The sequence below is a fragment of the Xiphophorus hellerii genome, chromosome 8 (assembly GCF_003331165.1).
Source record: "Xiphophorus hellerii strain 12219 chromosome 8, Xiphophorus_hellerii-4.1, whole genome shotgun sequence".
NCBI lineage: Eukaryota > Metazoa > Chordata > Actinopteri > Cyprinodontiformes > Poeciliidae > Xiphophorus > Xiphophorus hellerii.
The window spans coordinates 3,173,511-3,196,394 of NC_045679.1; the positions used below are offsets into that span (position 1 = coordinate 3,173,511).

General features: G+C 39.3%; 3 protein-coding genes across 3 annotated transcripts in view; all 3 read right to left on the reverse strand.

The window, feature by feature from the left end:
- LOC116724487 (NLR family CARD domain-containing protein 3-like) overlaps nucleotides 1-22,884 on the reverse strand; it is a 638,369-nt gene that overhangs the window by 550,427 nt on the left and 65,058 nt on the right. The gene's annotated exons all lie outside the window — the stretch shown is intronic.
- Nucleotides 1-22,884, reverse strand: part of LOC116724446 (NLR family CARD domain-containing protein 3-like) — a 69,004-nt gene that overhangs the window by 14,662 nt on the left and 31,458 nt on the right. The window contains exons 6-8 of the mRNA XM_032570164.1: nucleotides 1,938-2,051; nucleotides 462-540; nucleotides 75-303 (exon numbers count right to left, since the gene is read on the reverse strand). Of these exons, the coding sequence (XP_032426055.1) occupies nucleotides 75-303; nucleotides 462-540; nucleotides 1,938-2,051 (422 nt within the window). The remainder of the gene's footprint in view (nucleotides 1-74; nucleotides 304-461; nucleotides 541-1,937; nucleotides 2,052-22,884) is intronic.
- LOC116724591 (actin, cytoplasmic-like) lies at nucleotides 10,021-18,501 on the reverse strand. The gene is made up of 5 exons (XM_032570366.1): nucleotides 17,856-18,501; nucleotides 13,825-13,854; nucleotides 10,603-10,761; nucleotides 10,333-10,524; nucleotides 10,021-10,208 (listed from the first exon to the last, which is right to left on the reverse strand). Exons 1-5 carry the CDS (start codon nucleotides 17,914-17,916, stop codon nucleotides 10,021-10,023), a joined length of 630 nt encoding a protein of 209 aa, XP_032426257.1. The 5' UTR covers nucleotides 17,917-18,501.

Genomic DNA, 22,884 nt, shown 5'->3' on the forward strand with positions numbered 1-22,884 from the left:
TGATTCCATCTCTTCAGACATCAGTAAATGTGTGATTTATCCATCAGGTCAAAACTTTGTAGAAATCCTCTTACTGCTCTGCAGACGGTCAGCCAGCTCCTCCTGCTTCATCCTCCTCAGGACGTTCAGTATGATTTTCATCACTGCCTCTCTGCTGCTCCTCCTCTGTTCTCCTTCCTCACCTTCCAACATCTCCTCATCCTCTCTCAGACTCTCTGAGCATTCTGGGTAATCTGGAGTCAGAGCCTTCTGTATCTTCTTCAACTCTTTCTTTACAAAAGTGACAATGTTGTCCTCCAGCAGCTGGAACAGAATAATAGATGAAGGAAATGTCAGAATGAAATCATAGAGCCAAACACCAGATGGATGTTGGACAGACTGACAGTCCTCTGATCTACTAAGTCCAGCATGGAGATGAATGTGAAAAGAACCCATAGAAAAGTAGATGTACATTTACAGACCATAAATAAGGTGTCCAGCTGTGTTTGATGCTGCTGGACAGATTTACCACTGTTAACCTCTGAGCTCTGCTGGTCCACTCTGTGGAGGAACCAGGAACAATTAGGAAGTCAGGAAATATTCATCCAGGAGTATTCACAGAGTAAATCACCAAGAGTTTCACACTAAAAATACTTGAAGCAGAAAAACAGAGAATCACATGAACACAATACAGAGGAGTTGGAAAGAGGAAGATGATTTACAGTAACACCAGAATCACTCAGTAGATGAAAAAAGTTGATGTTGCACATCAAACAGTCTGCACTGTCAGCAGATCTGATGCTGGTGGAGAGAGTGTCCCAGAGCTTGGGGACAGTGGAAGTGAAGGCTCTGTTCACACAGGTCTTCAGGACAGTGTGGGACATCCATCAGGTTCTGATGACTAGATCTGAGGTGATGTGGACATGAAGGAGGTTTGAGATATGTGGGTGTGTGTCCATGTGGGGTCCTCTCCTGGATGTTATAGAGAGGATTTAAAATGGATCCTGTAGATCCTTAGAAACCAGTGAGATCACATTGTATCTGTCCACACAGAGACAATCAGAAGGTATAAGTGGTCTGACACTTACACAGTGACAAAACATTCATATACACAAAACACTATCAAAACAACATTAAGTCAAATTTAAATGAAATAGTTAAATCGAAATTTTAACTATTTCACGTCCTTCTACTACAACTAGAAGGATCAAGTACAGTAGCATCAGAATAACACAGTAGACATTTTAAAAACTTGATGCTGAACTTGGATTTCAAACACTCTAAACTTTCAGCAGATCTGATGCTGGTGGAGACAGTTTCCCAGAGCTTGGGGACAGTGGAAGTGAAGGCTCTGTCCACACAGGTCTTTAGAACAGTGTGGGACATCCATCAGGTTCTGATGACTAGATCTGAGGTGATGTGGACATGGAAGAGGACTGAGCATTTTGAGCTGATTTTAATATGAAGCGTGCCTGATTAATTGATTGATTGATTGATTGATTGATTGATTGATTGATTGATTGATTGATTGATTGATTGATTGATTGATTGATTGATTGGTTGGTTGGTTGGTTGGTTGGTTGGTTGGTTGATTGATTGAAATATGTGGGTGTGTCCATGTGCCGTCCTCTCCTGGGTGTTATAATGAGAGTTTTCAAAATCTGTCCTGTAAATCCTGTTGAGAATAAGTAATTCTGTGTTTTCCGCTATCTCTTTTATCTATTTGCATGTTTGTGTATACATAAATGTATGCATAGAGTACATGCATGCAAAGCTAAATTTAAAGGTTATGACATACTAGGGAATGCTCTGGGGCATAACTTAAATAAATAAATAAATAAATAAATAAATAAATAAATAAATAAATAAATAAATAAATAAATAAATGTAAAAAACTGGGAACATCTGAGTTCATACTGGTTCAGTTTCTGCACTTACAGCAATTAAAAACATCTCACCTCTCTGATGGTGGAGCTCCAGGAGATTTAAAGTCAATGAACACATCCTTTGACATATCACTCTTAAAGGACACACAGCTGGGTTCTGGTTCTGGTTTGAGTCTCTGATGGATCCTGACAGAAACATGATGATTAAATCTGTTCAGTCTAAATGAAGCAGCAAAGAGGAGCAGCAGCAGCTTCATCACCACGTCTGTTCTGGCCTGATATAGTGAACGCTGTGTGAAAAGGGCTGCGGACAGTTAGAGATGGTGACCTCACCTCTGACCTTTGCTCTGGCTCTCATCTTCCCCACACAGAGTGGTTTTAGAGGGAGGGACTCCCTCCTCTCTGTCCTCACACTGATCCATGCTGCTGAATTCACATCAGCTCACACACACTTTCTACCTTCACCTGCAGAGGAAACACACATCATTCATCTGCACATCAACTCTGATCATCCTTTACATCATTAGAGCTGGAAAAAGATCAGCTGCTCCTCCTCTGATTGGCTCTTCTTCTCTGCTTCATATCAGTGTCAGGTGAATGCAGTCAGACAGCAGAGAGGCAGAGGAAGCTGCCATCAGCTGCTGCACTTCTACTATCAGTCCACTAGACCAGTGTTTTTCAACCTTTTTTGAGCCAAGGTACATTGTTTTTATTGAAAAAATCACGAGGCACACCACCAACCAAAAATGTAAACAAATGATACTCTATCGCCACCTATATTAAATATATAGTCATTCTTATCAAAGTGTATTGAATCGGAATCAAATAAACACAAAAATTTATTTTTTATCATATTTTATATTTCATATTTCAAATTGCACTTAACATGTCCACTTCAAAAGAACACCTGAACAGTGGCACAACAATGTGGTCTTAAATTTAAAGAGGTTGTAGAAAACTGAGAGAAGCAATAATATTTGAGAAAGATTTCACTGTTACAATATGAAGAGTGGTATGTACAAAATGTTAATATCTGTATATTTTACTCATTTAGTGTGAAACCTGTGCATGTTTGGATGAACACAGAGCTGATATCCTGGCAGGAATTGAAGAAAGACACACACAAAGCTCTTCCTCAACAGCTCTCAGTCTCTCTCTGTTTTTAGTTTTTATAGTAGCCAGGCTTGAGAAGCTCACTTCACACAGATATGTTGTGGAAAATGGGAGCAATGTTAAAATAGCTTTGTTTGCCAGAACAGGGAACTCCTTGGCAGCAGTCAACCAAAAACTGTCCAAAGGTAGATCAGCAAAGCTGAGCTTTAAACCACGATTTTGTCTCAGTTCAGTTAGTTCTTCCTGCTCCTGGAAAGTCATGTTCTTTCCAACAACTGCTGAGCTGTATGGGTCCCTAACCCAGTCAAGGCATTCAGTGAAGGCTGAAGAGAAATAAAATGACATCTTCTCCTAGAGAGTTTTTAAATGTGTACCTATTATTTCACACAGTGCAGCAGTGTGAACATTTTGCCATTTCTTCGTTAGTGGGAACATTTCAAGGTTGCCACTTTCCACATGTTGTTGCCAGAGGTGCACCTTTGAGCGGAATCCTTTTATTTTATCCGTACTTGTGAGCAGGTTTTCATTTCGGCCTTGCATTCGTGTGTTCAGTTCATTCAGATGGTGAAAAATATCCGCCAGGTATGCCAGCCTTGCACACCACTCATCACTTGCAAGCAGCTTTGCGTAATTGGACCCCTCATTTGTCAGATTCACTCTGAGTTCCTCCCGCAGCTCATACACACGGGCTAGTACCTTGCCGCGCGACAACCATCGGACCTCCGTATGAAACAACAAGGTCTTATGCTCCGCTCCCATTTCCTCACACAAAGATGCAAATATGCGGCTTTTCACAGGTCGTGCCTTCACAAAGTTTACCATATTTACAACCTGATAGTGGATTGGTTTTCTCTTCCTCTTCTCTGTGAAGCGGATGCATTTTATTTTCATGCTACCTCCCTCATCTGCTCTGCTTTTTGCCCGGTGTATTGCGCTATCTTTCTAGGAGCCTTTGCACATCTTCCAAATTGCAAACTCAATACAAACTGAGTATGGATCTGATCCCAATGAGAAAATTGGGCAAAGAACAGCCCTCTGGCCCCCATGGGACATTTGCATCTGGATACATGATGGATTCCTGGGAGAAGGAAGACCCTGTCTCTGTCCATATTGTTGGTTTGCCAACGTTTAAATGCATACATAGTTGAATTTTTGATAACAGGATTTCTGCTTTTTTGGCCTGGGAGGTACCTCACATATCCTGAAATTTGGGAAATGTTATCAACTATTCTGGCCATTGAGAGGCTGCCCGGTTTGTATGAAGAAATGCCTTGCTGTGAACACTCAGACTCAGATGCTGTGTGAGCAGAACCAAAAAGGAAGCGATTCTTGTTGAGAACCACAGCTCAGTTGCAGTTCCTGAAACGTTCTGGCAGGAAGGAACAGACCTTGGCGAAGTTGCAAGCTCGGCTCGGCAAGATTGATAATCAGTTTGATCAAAGTTTGATTTCAGGATAGACATATGAAGCAGATTGTTCAGGGGGAAAAAAACCAAGGAACATCAGGCATTCATGTTGTTTGATTGCACTTCATCACTAATCAATAATCCTGAAAATTAACCTTAACAAGGAAGATAGATGAAACTTTGAGCTGAAATCAAAAGTGAATCTGTTCTCCAAACTTCAGAGAGCAAAAACAAACAGGAAAGTTCCTGAAGACAAAGTTTAAGTAGGAAACAAAGCAAACTTACAGTTTGTTCAAACGGTCAAAAGAGTCGAAGAACATCTGAACAACAGACTGACTTTAAAACTGAAAGTAAATGTCAAGGATATTGTGACCTATGATGTCACAACTCACATGCTTTTTAGTTTCTTCTTTCAAAGCGGAATAACCAGAAAGTAGGTCTGAAATGAAATCAGAGGAAGCACAATAAAATCTTCATGAGGAAGAATAGAAGTCTTGATGAAAATAATGGAATCATGAGGAGAAATGAGCCCAGAAAACAGAACAGCTGCTTTATTCATTCTGCAGTAACTGGTCAGACTATAAATACAAACAGAAAATAATCAGAAAAATTAAACTAATTTGTAGTTCCTGTGTAACCATAGATTATTATTTTAGTGTGGTGAGCAGAGTGAGGACAGTCTCTGTTTAAAACCAGGATCAGCTGAGGAGGTTCTGCTGATCCAGGCTGAAACCCTGATTTAATTTCAATCAACCTGAATTTAATGTTTTGTCACTGTGTGAGAGCTTTTGTAACTGAGTTTAGATCTATTAAAGGAGAACTAGAGGTTTATTTCTGATGAGACTACCTGTTTCTCTTATTTCCTGACATTCATGCTTTGGATTTTTTAAATGAAAGTCCAACTGAAATTGTTTCCTCCTGAAATTGAGGACAGTGTCAGTTACATGACAGGGTAAGGATGTGACTCCGTTGTCCACCTGGAAACAGAGATACGTTCAGATCTGAGGTGTGTTCTTTTTTAGCTGTCACTATATAATCATCTGATGGGTGTTTGACTGACTGTTCAGTTCAGTGAGATGGGTCTTCGAACACTTCTACCTTTGAGTAGAAATAAAGACAAAGATAATCTTTCTCTTTGATAACAGAAATTTCTGCAGACTCTGTAGAAACAGACTCAAACCACTAAAATCTCAGTCCTGGTTTCTGAAACATTTAAAATCTGTGATAATTTTATAAACAGGTCTAACCAGAACTTCTGGAACCAGAACTACATTTTTCAGATGAGCATCCTCTATTGCAGATACATTTCCTAACTCACGAACATTTAAAATTTGGTTTCTCAAATATTGTGGGACTCTGCTTTTATAGCACATCTTAGGTTAGATTTTCTGCACAGGTTCAGAATAAAGTTAATAACAAGAAATTGCATCAGTTTAAGTGTTTCCAGTTTTAAATGTGGAGATGATTAGTTTTATATCGACTCAGATTTATAGTCCAATCCTAATGTCAGGTGGCATGTTCAAGTCCACAATATAAAGTTATTCTATAGAGCCAGATGCAACATACAAGACATCTGGTTCCACAGTAAACATCCATCCATTTATAATCAGAGCATTTACACTGTCTGCATAGCAGCATAATTTGTACTAGTTATAGGATGTTTAGGTCAACCCAAAGTGCAATAGTTGGCAATTTGACCAGTAGATGTCAGCAGAGTGCCTCGTACTATAAACCTTTACATGGAGCAGGAGTGTTCAAGGACCTGCAGTCCCTCAACTTTTAATCTGGTCCCTCTTCCAGTAAGGGTGACAAGGGGAGAGTTAAGAGTTTAGTCCTGCTAATGGAGCTGGTTTTAAGTCAGGCAAACAGACCAGAGTACTACAACTCTCCACTTTTTCTGCAGGCAGTGGGATTGAGTTGATTAAGCAAACTTCATACGTTTTGAGCAAAAACAGATTTTAGACAATAAGAGGGTAAAACAAAAACCAAGTAAACAACTAGAGTACCATGTGTAAACATTTTATTTCAAATCATAATTATACAGTGATTTAATGCTTTGGAGGGTTTCAATGACTGACTTTAATGTATTCAGTCACTACAGAGACAGTTGATTGTTCTGATGTTGGACTCATCCAGGTGGTGAATCTCTGAACAAACTGGGTCATGATTTGAAATTGCACTGTCCTGAGTTCATGTCAGCAATGGTTGCTGAAATGCAACCATTGCTGGTTGATCTTGTATGTGGATTTTTGAGACTGGAAAAAGTTACCTGTTGCTCGTTGTCACCTCTCATCTTCCCAGGTCTGTTGATGCCGTGTGTAAAAGTGAAACCAAGACAACAATCACTGTTCAACTTTACAATAAAGTAGAATTTTATTCAAACAATCAAGTGCATAAAAACACACCAACAGCTCAACATATTCCTCAGAAACCAAAGCCACAAAGAAGAAATTAATTAACTTAGAAAAATATAAAAATATGAAGCCCATCTCCAGAGAGCACTGTGCAGTCACACCCCAGCTGATTAGCTGTTTTAGCTCAATTACTTTTATATCAAGGCATGTTTTTACTGTTAAATGCATTCAAATAGTAAACTCATCGCTCTCGTCAGGCGTTTTCCCCCAGGCTTTGAAAACAGCAGTAATCAAACCACTTATAAAAAAGAACAATCTGGACAAATCACTAATGCAGAATTACAGGCCGACCTCTGACCTCCAACCTCCCATTCATCAGCAAAGTTATTGAAAAAGCTGTGTAAACAATTAACAAGCTTCCTAACTATAACCAACCTCTTTGACTCCTTCCAGTCTGGTTTCCAGTCTCACCACAGCACAGAGACCGCCCTCGTAAAAGTGTTCAACGACATCCATATAAATACGGACTGTGGCAGAACCACAGTGCTGGTTCTGTTGGACCTCAGTGCAGCTTTTGACACTGTTGACCATGACATATTACTGAATCGACTGGAGAGTTGGGTCGGACTCTCCGGTCCAGTGCTTAACTGGTTTGAATCCTACATAAAGAACAGGAATTTCTTTGTTTCAATTGGAAACTTCTCATCAAAGAGGTCAAAGGTCACATGTGGGGTACCCCAAGGTTCAATCCTAGGACCCCTTATATTCAATATTTATATGCTCCCACTAGCTCAGGTTATAACAGGAAATAATATTAGCTACCATAACTATGCAGATGACACACAGCTCTACATTACGATGTCACCAAGTGACCTTTGACGCCATCCAATCACTGAACAGATTCTTAGAACAGATAAATGTGTGGATGTGCCAAAACTTTCTCCAGCTGAACAGAAACAAAACTGAAGTTATTATTTTTGGACCTAAAGAGGAACAATCTAGAGTTATAGATCTAGAGCTATAGAGCTAGAGATATAGATCTAGAGTCAATGCACAGCTTCAGTTATTACAACTGAAAACCAGTGATCAGCCCGAAACCTGGGAGTAGTGATAAACTCTGACCTGAACCTCCAGAGCCACATAAAGACAGTTACAAAGTCGGCCTTCTATCACCTGAAGAACATTTCCAGGATTAAAGGACTAATGTCTCAGCAAGAGCTAGAGAAACTCATTGATGCGTTTATCTTCAGTCGTATTGATTATTGCAACAGCGTCTTCACAGGTCTGTCCAACAAATCAATCAAACAGAATAGAATAGAATAGAATTCAACTTTATTGTCATTGCACTGTCACAAGTACAAGCAACGAGATGTAGTTTGCATCTATCCAGAAGTGCTCTACGAGATATAAATATTTATTTACGGATGTACAAGACTATGTATGTATGGACTATAATGGGTTATAGCAAGAGATATAGATATTGTGTATAAATATAAATATGGGAGCTATATGCACAGATTATACAGATTATACAGAATATACAAGAATGTTAGGGAATGGATTATAGATAAATAATGGCAGATAAAATTTACAGGTTGTATGTGTGTGTGAAGAAAACAGTCCGCGATGTGTGTGTGTGTGAGGATAGTCCATGTGTTATTGTTGTATGAGAGGATAGGGGAGTACGGTCCTTATAGTTTATGTTTTATGTCAGGAGGCGTTCAAAAGCGTGACAGCTGTGGGGAAGAAGCTGTTCCGGTGCCTGGTGGTTCTGGTCCGTAGGCTTCTGTAACGCCTCCCAGAGGGCAGGAGGGAAAAGAGTGTGTGTGCTGGGTGAGTGGAGTCCTTTATGATTTTCCCAGCCCTTTTCAAACACCGCTTCCTGTAGATGTCCTTGATGGCAGGGAGCGTTGCCCCGGTGATATACTGGGCAGTTTTCACAGCTGATCCAGAACGCTGCTGCTGGAGTTCTCACTAAACCAGGAAGACAGAGCACAAAACACCAGTTTTAAAGTTCCTACACTGGCTCCCTGTAGCTCAAAGAATAGACTTTAAAATACTGTTGTTAGTTTACAAATCACTGAACGGCTTAGCACCACAATACATTAAAGATCTGCTGTTGTTGTATCAACCTTCCAGACCTCTCAGGTTCTGGTTCTGTTCTGCTCTGCATCCCCAGAACCAGAACCAAATGAGGAGAAGCAGCTTTCAGCATCTATGCACCACAAATTTGGAACAAACTTCCAGAAAACTGTAAAACAGCTGAAACACTGACTTCTTTTAGATCTCGACTAAAAACCCACCTGTTTAGAATTGTATTTGAAATGTAATCAGTTACAAATTTATTGATGCAACTTGACTTAATGTTGTGTTATTCTATGTTGCATTGTGTTTGTTATGATGTAAAGCACTTTGAAATGCCTTGCTGTTGAAATTTGCTACAAATAAAATTTGATTGATTGATTGATTGATTGATTCTAACGTTAGGGTTCTAACTTGTAGAGGTGGTCTCTGCCTGTGTACAAACATCACCATGTCATTAAGTGCTGCCTGTGCGCCAACGACCATGCAGGTGTTTACCAAAGTCAAGGGATGAATTCATTGCTGTCTAAGCTATCACTCCCTGCGCACTTTCCCAGGGTAGGAACAATTGATGTGCTCATTTCATACAGAAACATTTTACTCAAGAAATTGGGGCCGAAGTTTATCAGCTATTTGTGTTTTTCATTCTTCCAAACTGCGTCAAACTGGTTCCTGAACCGCTCAGAGCTCTGCTGACCTCTCCTCTGACCCAGTGCATCAAACAGCAGATTCTGATCATAAACATTAGCACACATTTCATATAATATCTTAAAACTCTTATAAAACAGACATGAACAGTTTCAATACCAAAACATCTGTTACACCCAACATTTTCTGATTAGTTTTCAACTTCTTTGGTTATAATGAACTCAAACATTTTCAGCTGAATTCTGTATATGACTTACACACTTGTAAAGATTGTGATTTGATATAAAAAACTACTCAGACTAATTTTAATCAAATTGTGCTCCTTATATCTGAGAAAAATATTGTATTGATCAAATTATATCTATATTAAATCATAAATCTAAATCTAACCTAAATTGAGTCCTACTCAAAAAATCATGGTCAATGTAATATTGTTTCAAAATAACCACCTGCAACAGCTGCATTAGGTGCCTGGACGACCTTCGACCTGTAAACTCATCCAGGTATACTGCAGCAGGTATTACTCAGGCAGGTCAGAGGACAACGAGGAACATCATACCTTGATCTTCATGGTGGATGGAGCCAGGGAACTGATCTCTTTCTGCAGGTGGTCAGCGATTCCAGGGAACATAGTGGTACTGCCGGCCAGGACAGTCTTGTCGAACAGATCCTTACCGATGTCCTCATCACACTTCATGATGCTGTTGTAAGTGGTTTCATGAACACCAGCAGACACCATTCCTAAAGACAACAGGTACAGGTCACTGAAGTGTGGGACCAGCAAGAAGTTCACTAAATGCTACCAAAGAGATTTTGGCGCGAAGTGTATTGAATCTTAGCGTTTGATCATTTACTCATTACAGACCGATGAAAGATGGCTGGAAGAGCGCCTCTGGGCAGCAGAACCACTCTTTGCCGATGGTGATGACTTCGCCATCAGGAAGCTCATAGCTCTTCTCCAGGGAGGAGGAGGAAGCTTGCATCTGCATGTCCTGCTCAAAGTCCAGAGCCACATAGCAGAGCTTCTCCTTGATGCTGTGCACGATCTCATGCTTACCTGGAAGTCAGAATAAAAGGTCATAGCAGAGTACAAGGTCAAGCCTTAAAGGTTGGTTTAATTCTGATTGAGCCGTACAAGCGGTAGTGAAGCTGTAGCCTCTCTCCGTGAGGGTCTTCATCAGGTAGTCTGTCAGATCTCTGCCAGCCAGATTCAGACGCAGGTCGACATGGGGAAGAGCGTGGCCTTCACAGATGGGCACAGTATGGCTGACACGTTCACCAGTGTCTATCACAAATTATAATAAAACATATTTATGTTATGAACAATTAAATAATTTTAGCTTGGATTGGCCCTAAAACCAGAAATAAATAACTGATTCATTATAAAAACTTTGACTAGACTCAGAGTAGACTATTATGTAATTATACATGATGAAGTTCATTAGTTAATTTAAATGCAGCATTTTAATGTAAAAATAATTAAAGTGTAGATACAGGCATAACAATTAGCATGCTAAGCCCTTGGGTTTCCCATCAGCCACTTGAGTTTCAGGATGACCAACATTTTTCAAGATGGCTGCTAATTTTGTGCCTTTTAAACCAGTTATGGACATTAAATGTTCCCTGTTTTCATGACATGGATGAACTTTAGGTTCCTTCATGTGTTTTCAACTTTGGTCATCCTATTTATGCACCTTTAAAATATGTAGCAAAATCAGAAACTGATGTTTAGTGATTTAGTGGTAGCTTCTGTCAATTCTTGTGTTTAGCATTAGCTTCTGCTAATTTTTATAGTATTTGGTGGTTTAGCATTATCACTCACTAAATTTTTATGTGCTTAGCGGTTTAGCATCAGTCTCCACTTATTTTCTTTATGTTTAGCCATTTATCGTTACCTTTCATAAAAATTTTTATGTGTTTTGTGGCTTAGCGATAATGTCCGCTAATATTTTAATGCTTTAGCAATGGCTTCTTTAATGCCTTATGTGTTTAACAGTTTTGCATTAGCTCAACTAAGCTTCTTGTTTCAAATTAGCAATTAGTGAACGTAACATTTTGCTTAGCTGCTGTTACAATTGGTAATAACTACTGCCAATTTTATTACAAACATAAAATCTCCATTACAATCATGATGGTCATTTTGAAAAACGCACACCAGAAAAAGAAAACACAAGATCAAGAAAATGTATATAATTTCTATGTTTCAGGTTCTGTAGGCAGTGATTTGACACCAAACACATTCATCTAATAGGCAATTTTAAAACTTAATTTTCCATGACAACTATCGTGGCTATTCTGAAAAAACTTAAAACTATCAGTACATATAATTTCTATCAGTCGAATTATCTATGTTTTTAAACCAAAAGTATTTATATGTAATGAATATTGCCAATTTAGTGCAAAAATAAATTGTTCTTGATGATTCTCTTGAAAAATGGCCGCCATCTTTGATCTTTTTTTTTTTTTCAAAAAGGCTACACCATGCTAACATCTATCATCTTATAGATTAATTAAATTTGATTTATTATTATCCCTTTTATTTCTGATTACTAGTAGAAGTAGATTCTGGTTTGTAACTTCTTCATCTTTGTCAGTAAATTTGATTTAATTATTGGGGGACGATAAAAAAAATGTCAAGGAATAAATTAAAATTAATTTTGAAGGTGAAACAATTAATTGTTTAATGGAAATGGAAAATTAATAATGTAGGATTAATTGGATTATTTAATTGTCAAATTTTAAACTGTTACAATTTTACAGAATATCCATAGAAAATCAAAAAGAAACTGAATTTAATTTGATAATTTAAAAAACAAAACTCTTATTTTTAGAGGAATTACACAACAAGAGACTGGTATTTTTAGAATTTGTTATATTTATTAGGATGATTAATGGCTAGTGAAAACCACTAATTTATTTAACATTTTTATGATACATAAAACTGGGACACAAGTTTGATTGCAATAATCTAAAGATGATTTATCTTAGGAATCAATAACGATTAACTGATAAGTGGCAACTTTCTTAAAAATAGTTTTCTCTTGTATCAAGAGAGCTAGCCATCTTTTCATAAAATGAAAAAGAAACACATTAAATGTGTACTTTCATTCTGTGTAAAAAGTATTAAATACAGATTGAATTAATATAAAACATGTAGTTTTTTCACGTTATTAAATGTAGGCACCATTCAAAATCAACTGTATTTATTTTTCTGTTATGCCTCCATTCTTCTGTCATCGTCACATCCTCGCTTTTTTTATCAGCCATTTTTGGTTCAGACGTTGATGCTGCTCCATCAACCATCTTATCGAGTGTTTATATGTTGAAACAGAACCACAAAAAGTCTCTCATCCCAAACTGGACTCTGTTTTAACCAGAGACTTAATTAAGAGTAGAACCTGCATTAGCTGCTCAGGTGCAGCCTGCAGTCAGCAGCAGATAAAATTAGATTCAGTTTTGTTATCAGACTTAAATGTAAAATGTTGCAGAGATGCAGCGATCAGACCTTTTCTGTCCAACTGACTTCCAGTTTTCATTCTGCTCTGATCTTCCAGTTCCTGGGATTTTTTCTCCTAAGAGAAAAATGTTCTGCAAGTTTTGAGTTTCAGGTAGAAGTTCTGAATGAAACAGAAAATATTAAAATTTTCTCCAGTTTGTTATTCAAAGCATCATCATTGGACCTCCAACTGGTTTCAAGATGGGAATGTTTTACTGTAAATAAGGTATTTATTACAGGGCCGTGCAGAGACCTATGGAAGGGCAGGGGCTCAAGTTTAAAAAAGGAGCACATTGAACAAAAATTCTGTACAACAACATAGCAACAACCCATATTAATCCATCCATCCATCCATACATCTTCTTCCGCTTATCTGGAGTCGGGTCGCGGGGGTAGCAGCTTCAGAAGGGAGGCCCAGACTTCCCTCTCCCCAGCCACTTCTTCTAGCTCCTCCGGGGGAATCCCGAGGCGTTCCCAGGCCAGCCGAGAGACATAGTCCCTCCAGCGTGTCCTGGGTCTTCCCCGGGGCCTCCTCCCGGTGGGACGTGCCCGGAACACCTCACCAGGGAGGCGTCCAGGAGGCATCCTGACCAGATGCCCGAGAGGAGCAAGAGGAGCCACCTCAACTGGCTCCTCTTGATGTGAAGGAGCAGCGGCTCTACTCTGAGTTCCCTTCTCACCCTATCTCTAAGGGAGAGCCCAGCCACCCTACGGAGAAAACTCATTTCGGCCGCTTGTATCCGCGATCTCGTTCTTTCGGTCATGACCCAAAGTTCATGACCATATATGAGGGTGGGAACGTAGATCGACCGGTAAATTGAGAGCTTCACTTTTTAGCTCAGCTCTCTCTTCACCACGACGGACCGGTACAGCGCCCGCTTGACAGCAGACGCTGCGCCAATCCGCCTGTCGATCTCCCGCTCCCTTCTTCCCCCATTCGTGAACAAGATCCCGAGATACTTGAACTCCTCCACCTGGGACAGGAAACCCCCCCTGACCCGGAGAAGGCACTCTACCCTTTTCCGGCTCAAGACCATGGCCTCAGATTTGGAGGCACTGATCCTCATCCTTGCCGCTATTAAGGAGAATAATTTAATGTTAACTTTGGACAAAACATTTGGCTCTTTCCTCCTTAATCTCCCGGATCCTCAGCAGGCGGCGGCGTGCTGCTAAAATGAAACCACAACAAAGCGCGTTGACGTCACAGATCACAGAGTTTAATTCCATACAAAGCAACGCATGAATCAATCAACAAAGCTGCAGAGTAACAGAGATATACATTGTTTATCTTATACAAACAAAGACAGACAAGGGAAAGACAGACAAACACAAAACAAAAACGAACAAAAAAAGCAAAGACTCGTCTTTGGAGAGAGCCGATGTAAAAAAAGGCAAAATGTTGGCCGCTCTCTGTATTTTTTCTCCTGACACGTAATCTTATAGTAAGGAGGTGTTTTTCTATTTAATTTATGCACTCAAGGCGTTCCTCTTGTTGACCAACTTGAAACTCCTTTAAGCACTCAGAGAAACTTGGAACTCCCCTTAATTTACGGCAAAGACCAAAGGGCCATCTGGTCTCTGGCAAAACAACATAGCAGATCGCTGGCCCTGACCCCCCGTGGCTCCCACGGTCATTCTGAGTACAGAACGACCTGAGATAAAATCTCACAGATACCTGTGAAATCTAAAGTCGCTCTCTCCCAAACTCAATTTATTGCTTCTGCCCTGCAGAAATGCTAATTTTATGGCTCCGTGGTTTGGCCTCCCAGCAGGGAGGCCCCATTGAGTGATCTGCATTTTGGCCCCTGTTTGTCTGGTTCAAAATAAGAGTGTTGAATATACCTTTTACACATGACGTAAGATTAACTGTATTAAGCACTGAAAATAATCATTTTTCCTTAACACCGCTTCACACTCGGCTGTGAACCGCTCCAGCGAGAGCTGCAGATCATGACCCGATGAAGATCCCCCCCACCCCCACCCCCGCACGTGCCTGGTATTTATGAAAGTCAGAGTTGAGATTTTAAAAAATCTCTTATTGACATTTAAACAGGAAAAGAACAAAATGAACAGCAAATGAATCAAATGCAGAATAAAATGTGTTTATTGTTCACTAAAAACACAAATAACTGCAGCATATATACAAAAGGATCATTTAACATTTGAATCCAGGATGTATTTAAGAAAATAGGAGCTGAAAGAAACAGAAAATGTCCAGTGATTGAGAAAAACTGATGTAAATTAAAATAATCTTTGACTGGAAACAGAAAAACAACATATGGATCCTGGAATAATCCCAGCTTCCATCTTTTAAGGACTGGAAGAAGAAGCAATTTCTAAGGGATCATCTGTTTGAGTTTCAACAAGAAACAGTTTGGATCCATGAAAACACATGTAGAGACTGAACTATCTGTTCAACAGTGAGAGAGTTTCTCTGACAGGAGGAAAATTTTTAGACTCTTTAGAATCAACTCAACACAGAAACACTGAAGAGGAACTAGACCTGGGCCAGACCCCAAACCCAGGAATCAGAGGTTCAGTGAATGTGGTGTTGAAGGTGTGGAGGAGGATCAGTGAGTCAGAGGAAACTCTGTAGAAGGACAGAATGCCAGCAGGACAGTCCACATACACTGCTACTTTGTTAGAGACAGAGGAGGAGGAGAGACGAGTTACTCTGTTATTGTGCCAGACAGAGTAACCATTAACATCAGAGCAGATCAGACTCCAGGAATAATTATTCCCTCCAAACAAAGAGTCTCTACTGTCTCTTTTCCTCCTGATTCTTCTGTAACTCACTGATATATTAACATCTCCTCTCCACTCGTCTTCCCAGTAACAGCGACCAGTCAGACCAGTTCTACACAGCAGCTGAGGCCAGTTATCAAATCTGTCTGGATGATCAGGATATGACTGAAGCTTCTCCACAAATGTCACCTTCCTGTTGTCTACAGACAGTTTGAGTTTTCTGCTCACTGTGTTTGTGTCGATGGTGAGTTGACAGGAATCTGATGGAGAGAACAAACACAATCCATCTGCAGTTATTGATCATTTATTGACACTTTGATGATGACTCCTGAATGAGTGATGTGACAGTTTGAAGATGGTTGAATGTGAGCTGCTTTGTTGTCATGAATCAGATGAAAAACACACTTACACTTCCTCAGACCTGGTGTCAAGAATGGGACTCCAGCAGGCTCCACCCTGAAAGGAGGAGGGGGGTCAGACCATCAGTCTCTTTCAGCAGCAAACATGGACATTACATGTCTCTCAGACACACATTGTCCTCCACTGAGACAGGAACAGTCCAACATTTGGATTGCAAACTGCAGTGGATGTAGGAAGGACAGTTGGTGCTGCTGCAGCACAACTCATTTCTCCAAACACAGGAAAAGCTCCAACAGAGAGGAGAAAGGAAATCCCTCAGTAACAACCTGAAGAAACTCACTGAAGCCTAAAAGGACATCAGGAAACTAAGGAAACATTTCTGGAAGCTCAACCTGATTTAATAATCAGCATTAAAATACAATCAATCTAAACTCTGACACAACACCTGGATACCTGTTCCATCCACACTCCCACACAAAGATGAAGGAATGAAACACTAAACAGCCCTGCTGCTGAAAACCTGCTGTGGCCTCACTGTAATATCCAGAAATACAAACATTAAAAAGGAGAAGCTGCATCACATTCAACAAGAATCAAAGATTTGATCTCTGAGCTCAGACTCACAAACCAGGGAGAGGCTTCCATCATCACACACCTCTGACAAACACCTCCAACCTTTCAGCACTTCCTCTACCAACCAACACCACCAGGTGGCGCTGCTGCACACATTTACAATGAGACCCAGAAGAAGAAGCAGCATCCTGAATCCAACAGTAATGGGTTGTAAAAGTAATCCTCCCTCCACTGCAGAAGTTCTGGATGAGCTGATCTAGTCTTTTTTATCTTTCTCAGTAAATTTATCAGAACTTTGGATCTGAACAAGTTTCTGCTCTCATTTCTACTTTTTCCTCATCGTTCACTGGATTTCTTCCCTCCTTCTGGAAAACAAGGGATTTACTTTCTTTCCTGATTCCATTTATATGGTTGATTATTTTCCAGATGTCGCCTCCTGGTGGAGGTTAAAATAGCAAATAGCTAGAAATACTATACTATTAAATTTTCATTTTTTTCTTATGAATGTTTATTTTTCTAGATGCTGCTTCATGTGTAATATATTTTAACTCAACTTTATCAAATTTGTGAGTTTTGCTTAAAATCCAAAGTTAGTTATTTCTCTATCTGAACTTTTAAACATCCATCTGACCATCATGAAGCTCCTTTTCTTCTCATCTTTGCTTCTTGCGGCTGATTGGTCAGGAGCTCCATCCAACATTGTTATAAAGTTCTTTCTATCCTCCGTAGATCATCATGGAAATCTAACTGCTGAACTCCTCTGACTCTTTGATGAATGATATGACAGTGTGAAGATGAATCTGAATATTTTCATTAATATATTCAGAGTTCCTATTTATCTCCATTAAAGACCCTCCACTCTTTAATTTTCCTTGTGAGCCGTTCTTATTCAGGAGAATATTCCAGAAAACTGGGTAATGATCTCTGCCTCCAGATGAGGCGTCTAATAAATCTCATTTCACAATCAGCTGAAATCTTCCTGGACACTAGAGTTAAATCAAGGACTGATCCATTTCCTGGATCAACATCTGATCTTGTCTCTCTTAAACCATCCAAACATCATCAGTTCTTACCCTCTAAATAATCTTCTACTGTTTGTTCACTAACATGTGTTCTGTTTTCATCCCATTATATTCTGCATTGGGATTATCTAGACCTTTAATCTGGATTAACTGATTCTAATCTAACTTTAATAATTGTTAATTTCATGTCATTTATTATTTTCTCTATTGCTACATATTCTAGATCAGTTCCTCTACTTGTTTCTCTGAACATAGATAATCTTTACTAGATGTTGCTCATCTTCCTGTTCCTTTCTTCCTCTCAATGAAACATTTTGTAATGTCTCTTCAATACCAACAAAATCTGCTTTGTGATGTCATTTATCTGTATATTTTTAACTTCCTGTCCATCAGCCAATCAGCTCCTTGTATTTTCTCAGTAGCTCCATCAGTGGAAGCCCCGCCCAGCCCGTGATGCTCCTGGTTTGTGAAGACAGAGAGACAAACTGAACTCTGATAGGAAACAGTTTCAAACTGATTTTCTCTCTCCAACCTCTTGGTTCCACATGGAGCTATATTTGGCCCCCTGCTGCTCTGACTACCATGTCATTGTGGTTCCAGTAGATGGGTCGGTTTCCCAGGATCATTCAGCACCATGTGAAAGACTCCTACAGTTTAAATGGGCTGTTTGAAAAGTTACACAACCAAAATTACCAGAGATAATTTGAGTTATTAAACCGTCATAGGATACAAAAGGGGGTTCAAAATGTTATCCACTCATTTATAAATGACATGGTTGTAAACTAGATATGTAGCTTCAAACTAAATGTTTCCCAGCAGACTGACTAAAGACATTTCTCCCTCTTCCTCCTCTATCAGACCTTCTCTGCTCCTGCAGCAGGTTCCTCCATACCTGAGAGCTTCCAGTCTCCAGTGTGGATCCTTCAGTCCAGCCGACAGCAGCTTCACTCCTGAGTCTCCTGGATGATTGTAGCTCAGGTCCAACTCTTTCAGATGGGAGGGGTTGGAGGTCAGAGCTGAGGCCAGAGAAGCACAGCCTTCCTCTGAGACCAAACAGCCTGATAAGCTGCAGACACACAATTCATCACATGATGAGAATATGAGAACATTGAGGTAGAACCCAAAGTCTGAACTGGTCATTTTCACGAGAGGAAAACACACAAGAAACTGGTGCTTAACCTTTTAATAAAATCAAATATTAATAAAACTGTATTTCATTTTGTAGGTAATGAAAATCAACATTTCACACATGATGGTTGAGAAAGTCTGACAACTGCTGGTTGGAAAGATCTGCAATAATGATCCTTTGTTCAACTAGAATGCATCAATCTGTCAAGTACTTCAACTGATGTTACATTATCAGTTGAAGCCTGACCTCCACTTTTCTTAATAACTCTTTTTTTTCTTTCACCCTGGACTAAATGAAAATTCGCCATTATTATGTGTTGAGACTTAGTATTGTTAACCATGTCACAGTCAGACATCTATTATTATAACAAATTATAATTACATCACCTTTGAAAGCAGGTAAATGACAGAAATCTGGTCTCACCAGGATTGAGAACATTTTACCTGAGAGTTTCCAGGTTGCAGTTTGGACTCTTCAGTCCAGCAGAGAGAAGCTTCACTCCTGAATCCTGCAGGTTGATGTTACTCAGGTCCAGTTCTCTGAGACTGGAGGACTGGGAGCTGAGAACTGAGGACAGAGCTTCACAGCTTCTCTCTGAGAGGTTACAGCCACTCAGTCTGAGGAGACAGAGAGAAACATCTGTTATTAAACAATTCTTCAAAATGTATGTCTTTTTTTCCAGTCAACAATGTTCCTCTTTACTGATTTAAGGGACTGTTTTATATATAATTATGTTGCCTTTTGTTGTGAACTGGTTCAGTCTATAGATGGGCCTCCAGCCATGAAGGACTGAACTAAAGGCAACAAGGAGGCTGGCAAGAGAAATATTAAATTCCTCTATGAACTAAATTAATCCCATGTCAGTTTTAACAGAAAGAGTCCAATGAAGCCTGAGAATCAAGGCTGGGCTGAAGAACAGCATCAGGCTTAGTTTGAGGATCAGCATCAGAGCTTGTTTGAGGGAAAACACCAGCTTGAATCAAAGGAGAGCAAATCTGGAATTTCATCTTTCCATGTTTTAACTGTTGGATACAGAGATTAAAAACTGAGCAGCAACTGAAAAACGCTATTTTTGAACAAGAATCAAATTGCTCAATAAAAGGATTGTATAAAAAAACTCCTTTTTGTTTGAGAAAAGAATTACAACAAAACTAATGTGGGAAAAAACAGAAACAAATTTGCTCCTAAAACAATCCAAAAACAAGCACTAGCCAAACATTAAATATAGGGAAATTTAACCCAGTATTTAAATTAAAGAGTTCTGAAAACACCCCACCAACCTGACACTAAAGGTTACTAAACACATAGAAAACACACTTTCAGAAGTCACCACAATTAAAATTGAATTCATAAATATCACAACATTGAACGGCCCTCCAAATATGTTTTAAACATTTTGTTGGAATAGGATGGGCCACCAATATGTTACGATCCTCATGTCATCACACAGAACTCACAAAATACAAAGTCCAGACCAGATTAAGTTTTTAACAAAGAGGTTTTATTAAACCAAAGTCTGGACACAAAGTGGTTCTGGCAGTCTTGGTAAAATAAAAGAGTGAGAGAACGAACAAATAAGGCAGCAGTTGGCCGTCGGATTCAGGCCGCTGTGGGGCTCATACTGATTCTAATCTAACGTTCATAATAGTTATCTCTTCTTTAATTTCTAATTATGTATTATTCTTTATCCTGCTATACTTAAATTCAAATTTAAAAAAAGCTTATTGAACCCAAAAGGAAATAAAATCTTCTTGTGACTCTTACTAATTCAAATTCTTCAAAGGGTTATTTTAGATATTAATGACTGTTTAGCTTAAAAGATCTCTTGTGGTCTGTATAACAGTGAATTTTAAGAAGATTCTGACTCTGTATTATATACACTGCTCAAAAAAATAAAGGGAACACTTTAAGTGTTAAACACCTGTTTAAGTGTTCCCTTTATTTTTTTGAGCAGTGTATATTCTAATTAAATTCCTCTACTTGTTTCTCTGAGTATAGACGATTATTTTAACATGTTGCTCATCCTCTTCCTGTTACTGAAACATTTCCACTTATTCTAGAATCTTTAATTGCTCTCAGCCATATCTCTTCAATGCCAATAATATCTGTTAATGTAATTTATCTGAACAGTCTAACTTCCTGTCCATCAGCCAATCAGCTTCTTGTATTTTCTCAGTAGATCCATCAGTGGAAGCCCCGCCCAGCCCATGATGCTCCTGGTTTGTGAAGACAGAGAGACAAACTGAACTCTGATAGGAAACAGTTTCAAACTGATTTTCTCTCTCCAACCTCTTGGTTCCACATGGAGCTATATTTGGCCCCCTGCTGCTCTGACTACCATGTCATTGTGGTTCCAGTAGATGGGTCGGTTTCCCAGGTTCATTCAGTACCATGTGGAAAATGGTGCTATATGGTAATAGGCTGGTCTTTGCAAAGTTACAGAGTCAAAATTAACAGAAATAATTTTAGTTATTCAACTGTCATAAGAGACAAAATGATGTTCAGAATATCAAGTTATATTTTCACCATGTTATTCATTCACTTATAAATCCCATTTTTCCAAACTAATTAAATAATTGTCAAACTACAAATTTAGCTACAAACTAAATGTTTTCCAGTACAATGGATTAGGAAGTCTAACAACTACTGGGAGGAAGGAACTGCAATAACGCTCCTTGTGTGCACCAGGATGCAGCAATCTGTCAAGGATCGAGAGCTACACTATCAATGGAAGCCTGAACCCAACCTTTCTAAATATCTCTCTTCTTGGTTCATTCAGGCTGCAGTAAAGGAAAACCAGTCATGTTTGTGTGTCAAGACTTAGCATGGTTACCCATCTTACAGTAAGACATTTATTATTTAACTCTACTATTGAAAAAACATTTGCATCCTAACTGATTGAATGTTATGGACAAAAATCTGGTCTCACCTGGATTGAGAACATTTTACCTGAGAGTTTCCAGGTTGCAGTTTGGACTCTTCAGCCCAGCAGAGAGAAGCTTCACTCCTGAATCCTGCAGGTTATTGTTACTCAGGTCCAGTTCTCTGAGACTGGAGGACTGGGAGCTGAGAACTGAGGACAGAGCTTCACAGCTTCTCTCTGAGAGGTTACAGCCACTCAGTCTGAGGAGACAGAGAGAAAAATCTGTTATAAAACAATTCTACAAAATGTAAATTTTTTCCAATCAACAATTTTTTTTTTAGACAAAGAAGGAACTATCTTATTTTACACATGCTTATGAGTTTGGTGTGAACTGATTATTTTTATAGTTGTGTCTCCAACCTTAAAGGACAGAACTTCAGGCAACAAGCAGTTTAGAAAGATAATTCTAAAATTACACAATAAACAAAATTAATCCAATTTCAATTTTAACATAAACATACATTTTTGCTGCTTTAATATTCAACATTCTGTCCAGCTGCTGAAGGAAGTCTGATTCTCTTTTGCGCATCCACCCACAGATGGACACTTTGAAGAGACAATGCACCAATATATAAACTGAAACATGAGTATTTACTTCATAATTAGCAGATTTCTATCTATAAAAAACCCCAGTAACAATCTGTGCCCTTACAGAGTTTTGTTGGAGGCTTTAACCACTGGCAGCAGTCTCAGAAGAGCCTCCTCTGAAGCAGAGTATTTCTTCAGGTCAAACACATCCAGAACATTTCCTGATGACACTAAGATGAAACCCAGAGCTGACCACTGAGCAGGAGACAGTTTATCTGTGGAGAGACTTCCTGAACTCAGAGACTGTTGGATCTCCTCCACTAGAGAACGATCATTCAGTTCATTCAGACAGTGGAACAAATTGATGCTTTTCTCTGCAGACACATTTTCACTGATCATCTTCTTGATGTTTTGAACTGTTTCCTGATTGGTCTGTGAGCTACTTCCTGTCTCTGTCAGCAGACCTTGTAGGAGTCTCTGATTGGTCTGCAGTGAAAGTCCCAGGAGGAAGCGGAGGAACAAGTCCAGGTGTCCATTTGGACTCTGTAAGGCCTGGTCAACATATTTCTGATGGAGAAATTTTAAGTCAGATTTATCAAGTAATGAAGAATTCTTAGATCTTTGCGTTTCTTTCATTACGT

Bases quoted from the DNA above. Each gene is read 5' to 3' on its own strand.
- LOC116724591 (XM_032570366.1), bottom strand. From the start codon at position 17,916: ATGTTCAGAGAAACAAGTAGAGGAACTGATCTAGAATATGTAGCAATA. The intron at 13,855-17,855 runs ATGACATGAAAT...GATTGGCGCAGC, and splicing joins AGCAATAGAGAAAATAATAA to GTCTGCTGTCAAGCGGGCGC. The intron at 10,762-13,824 runs CGTCGTGGTGAA...TTTTATTATAAT, and splicing joins AAGCGGGCGCTGTACCGGTC to TTGTGATAGACACTGGTGAA.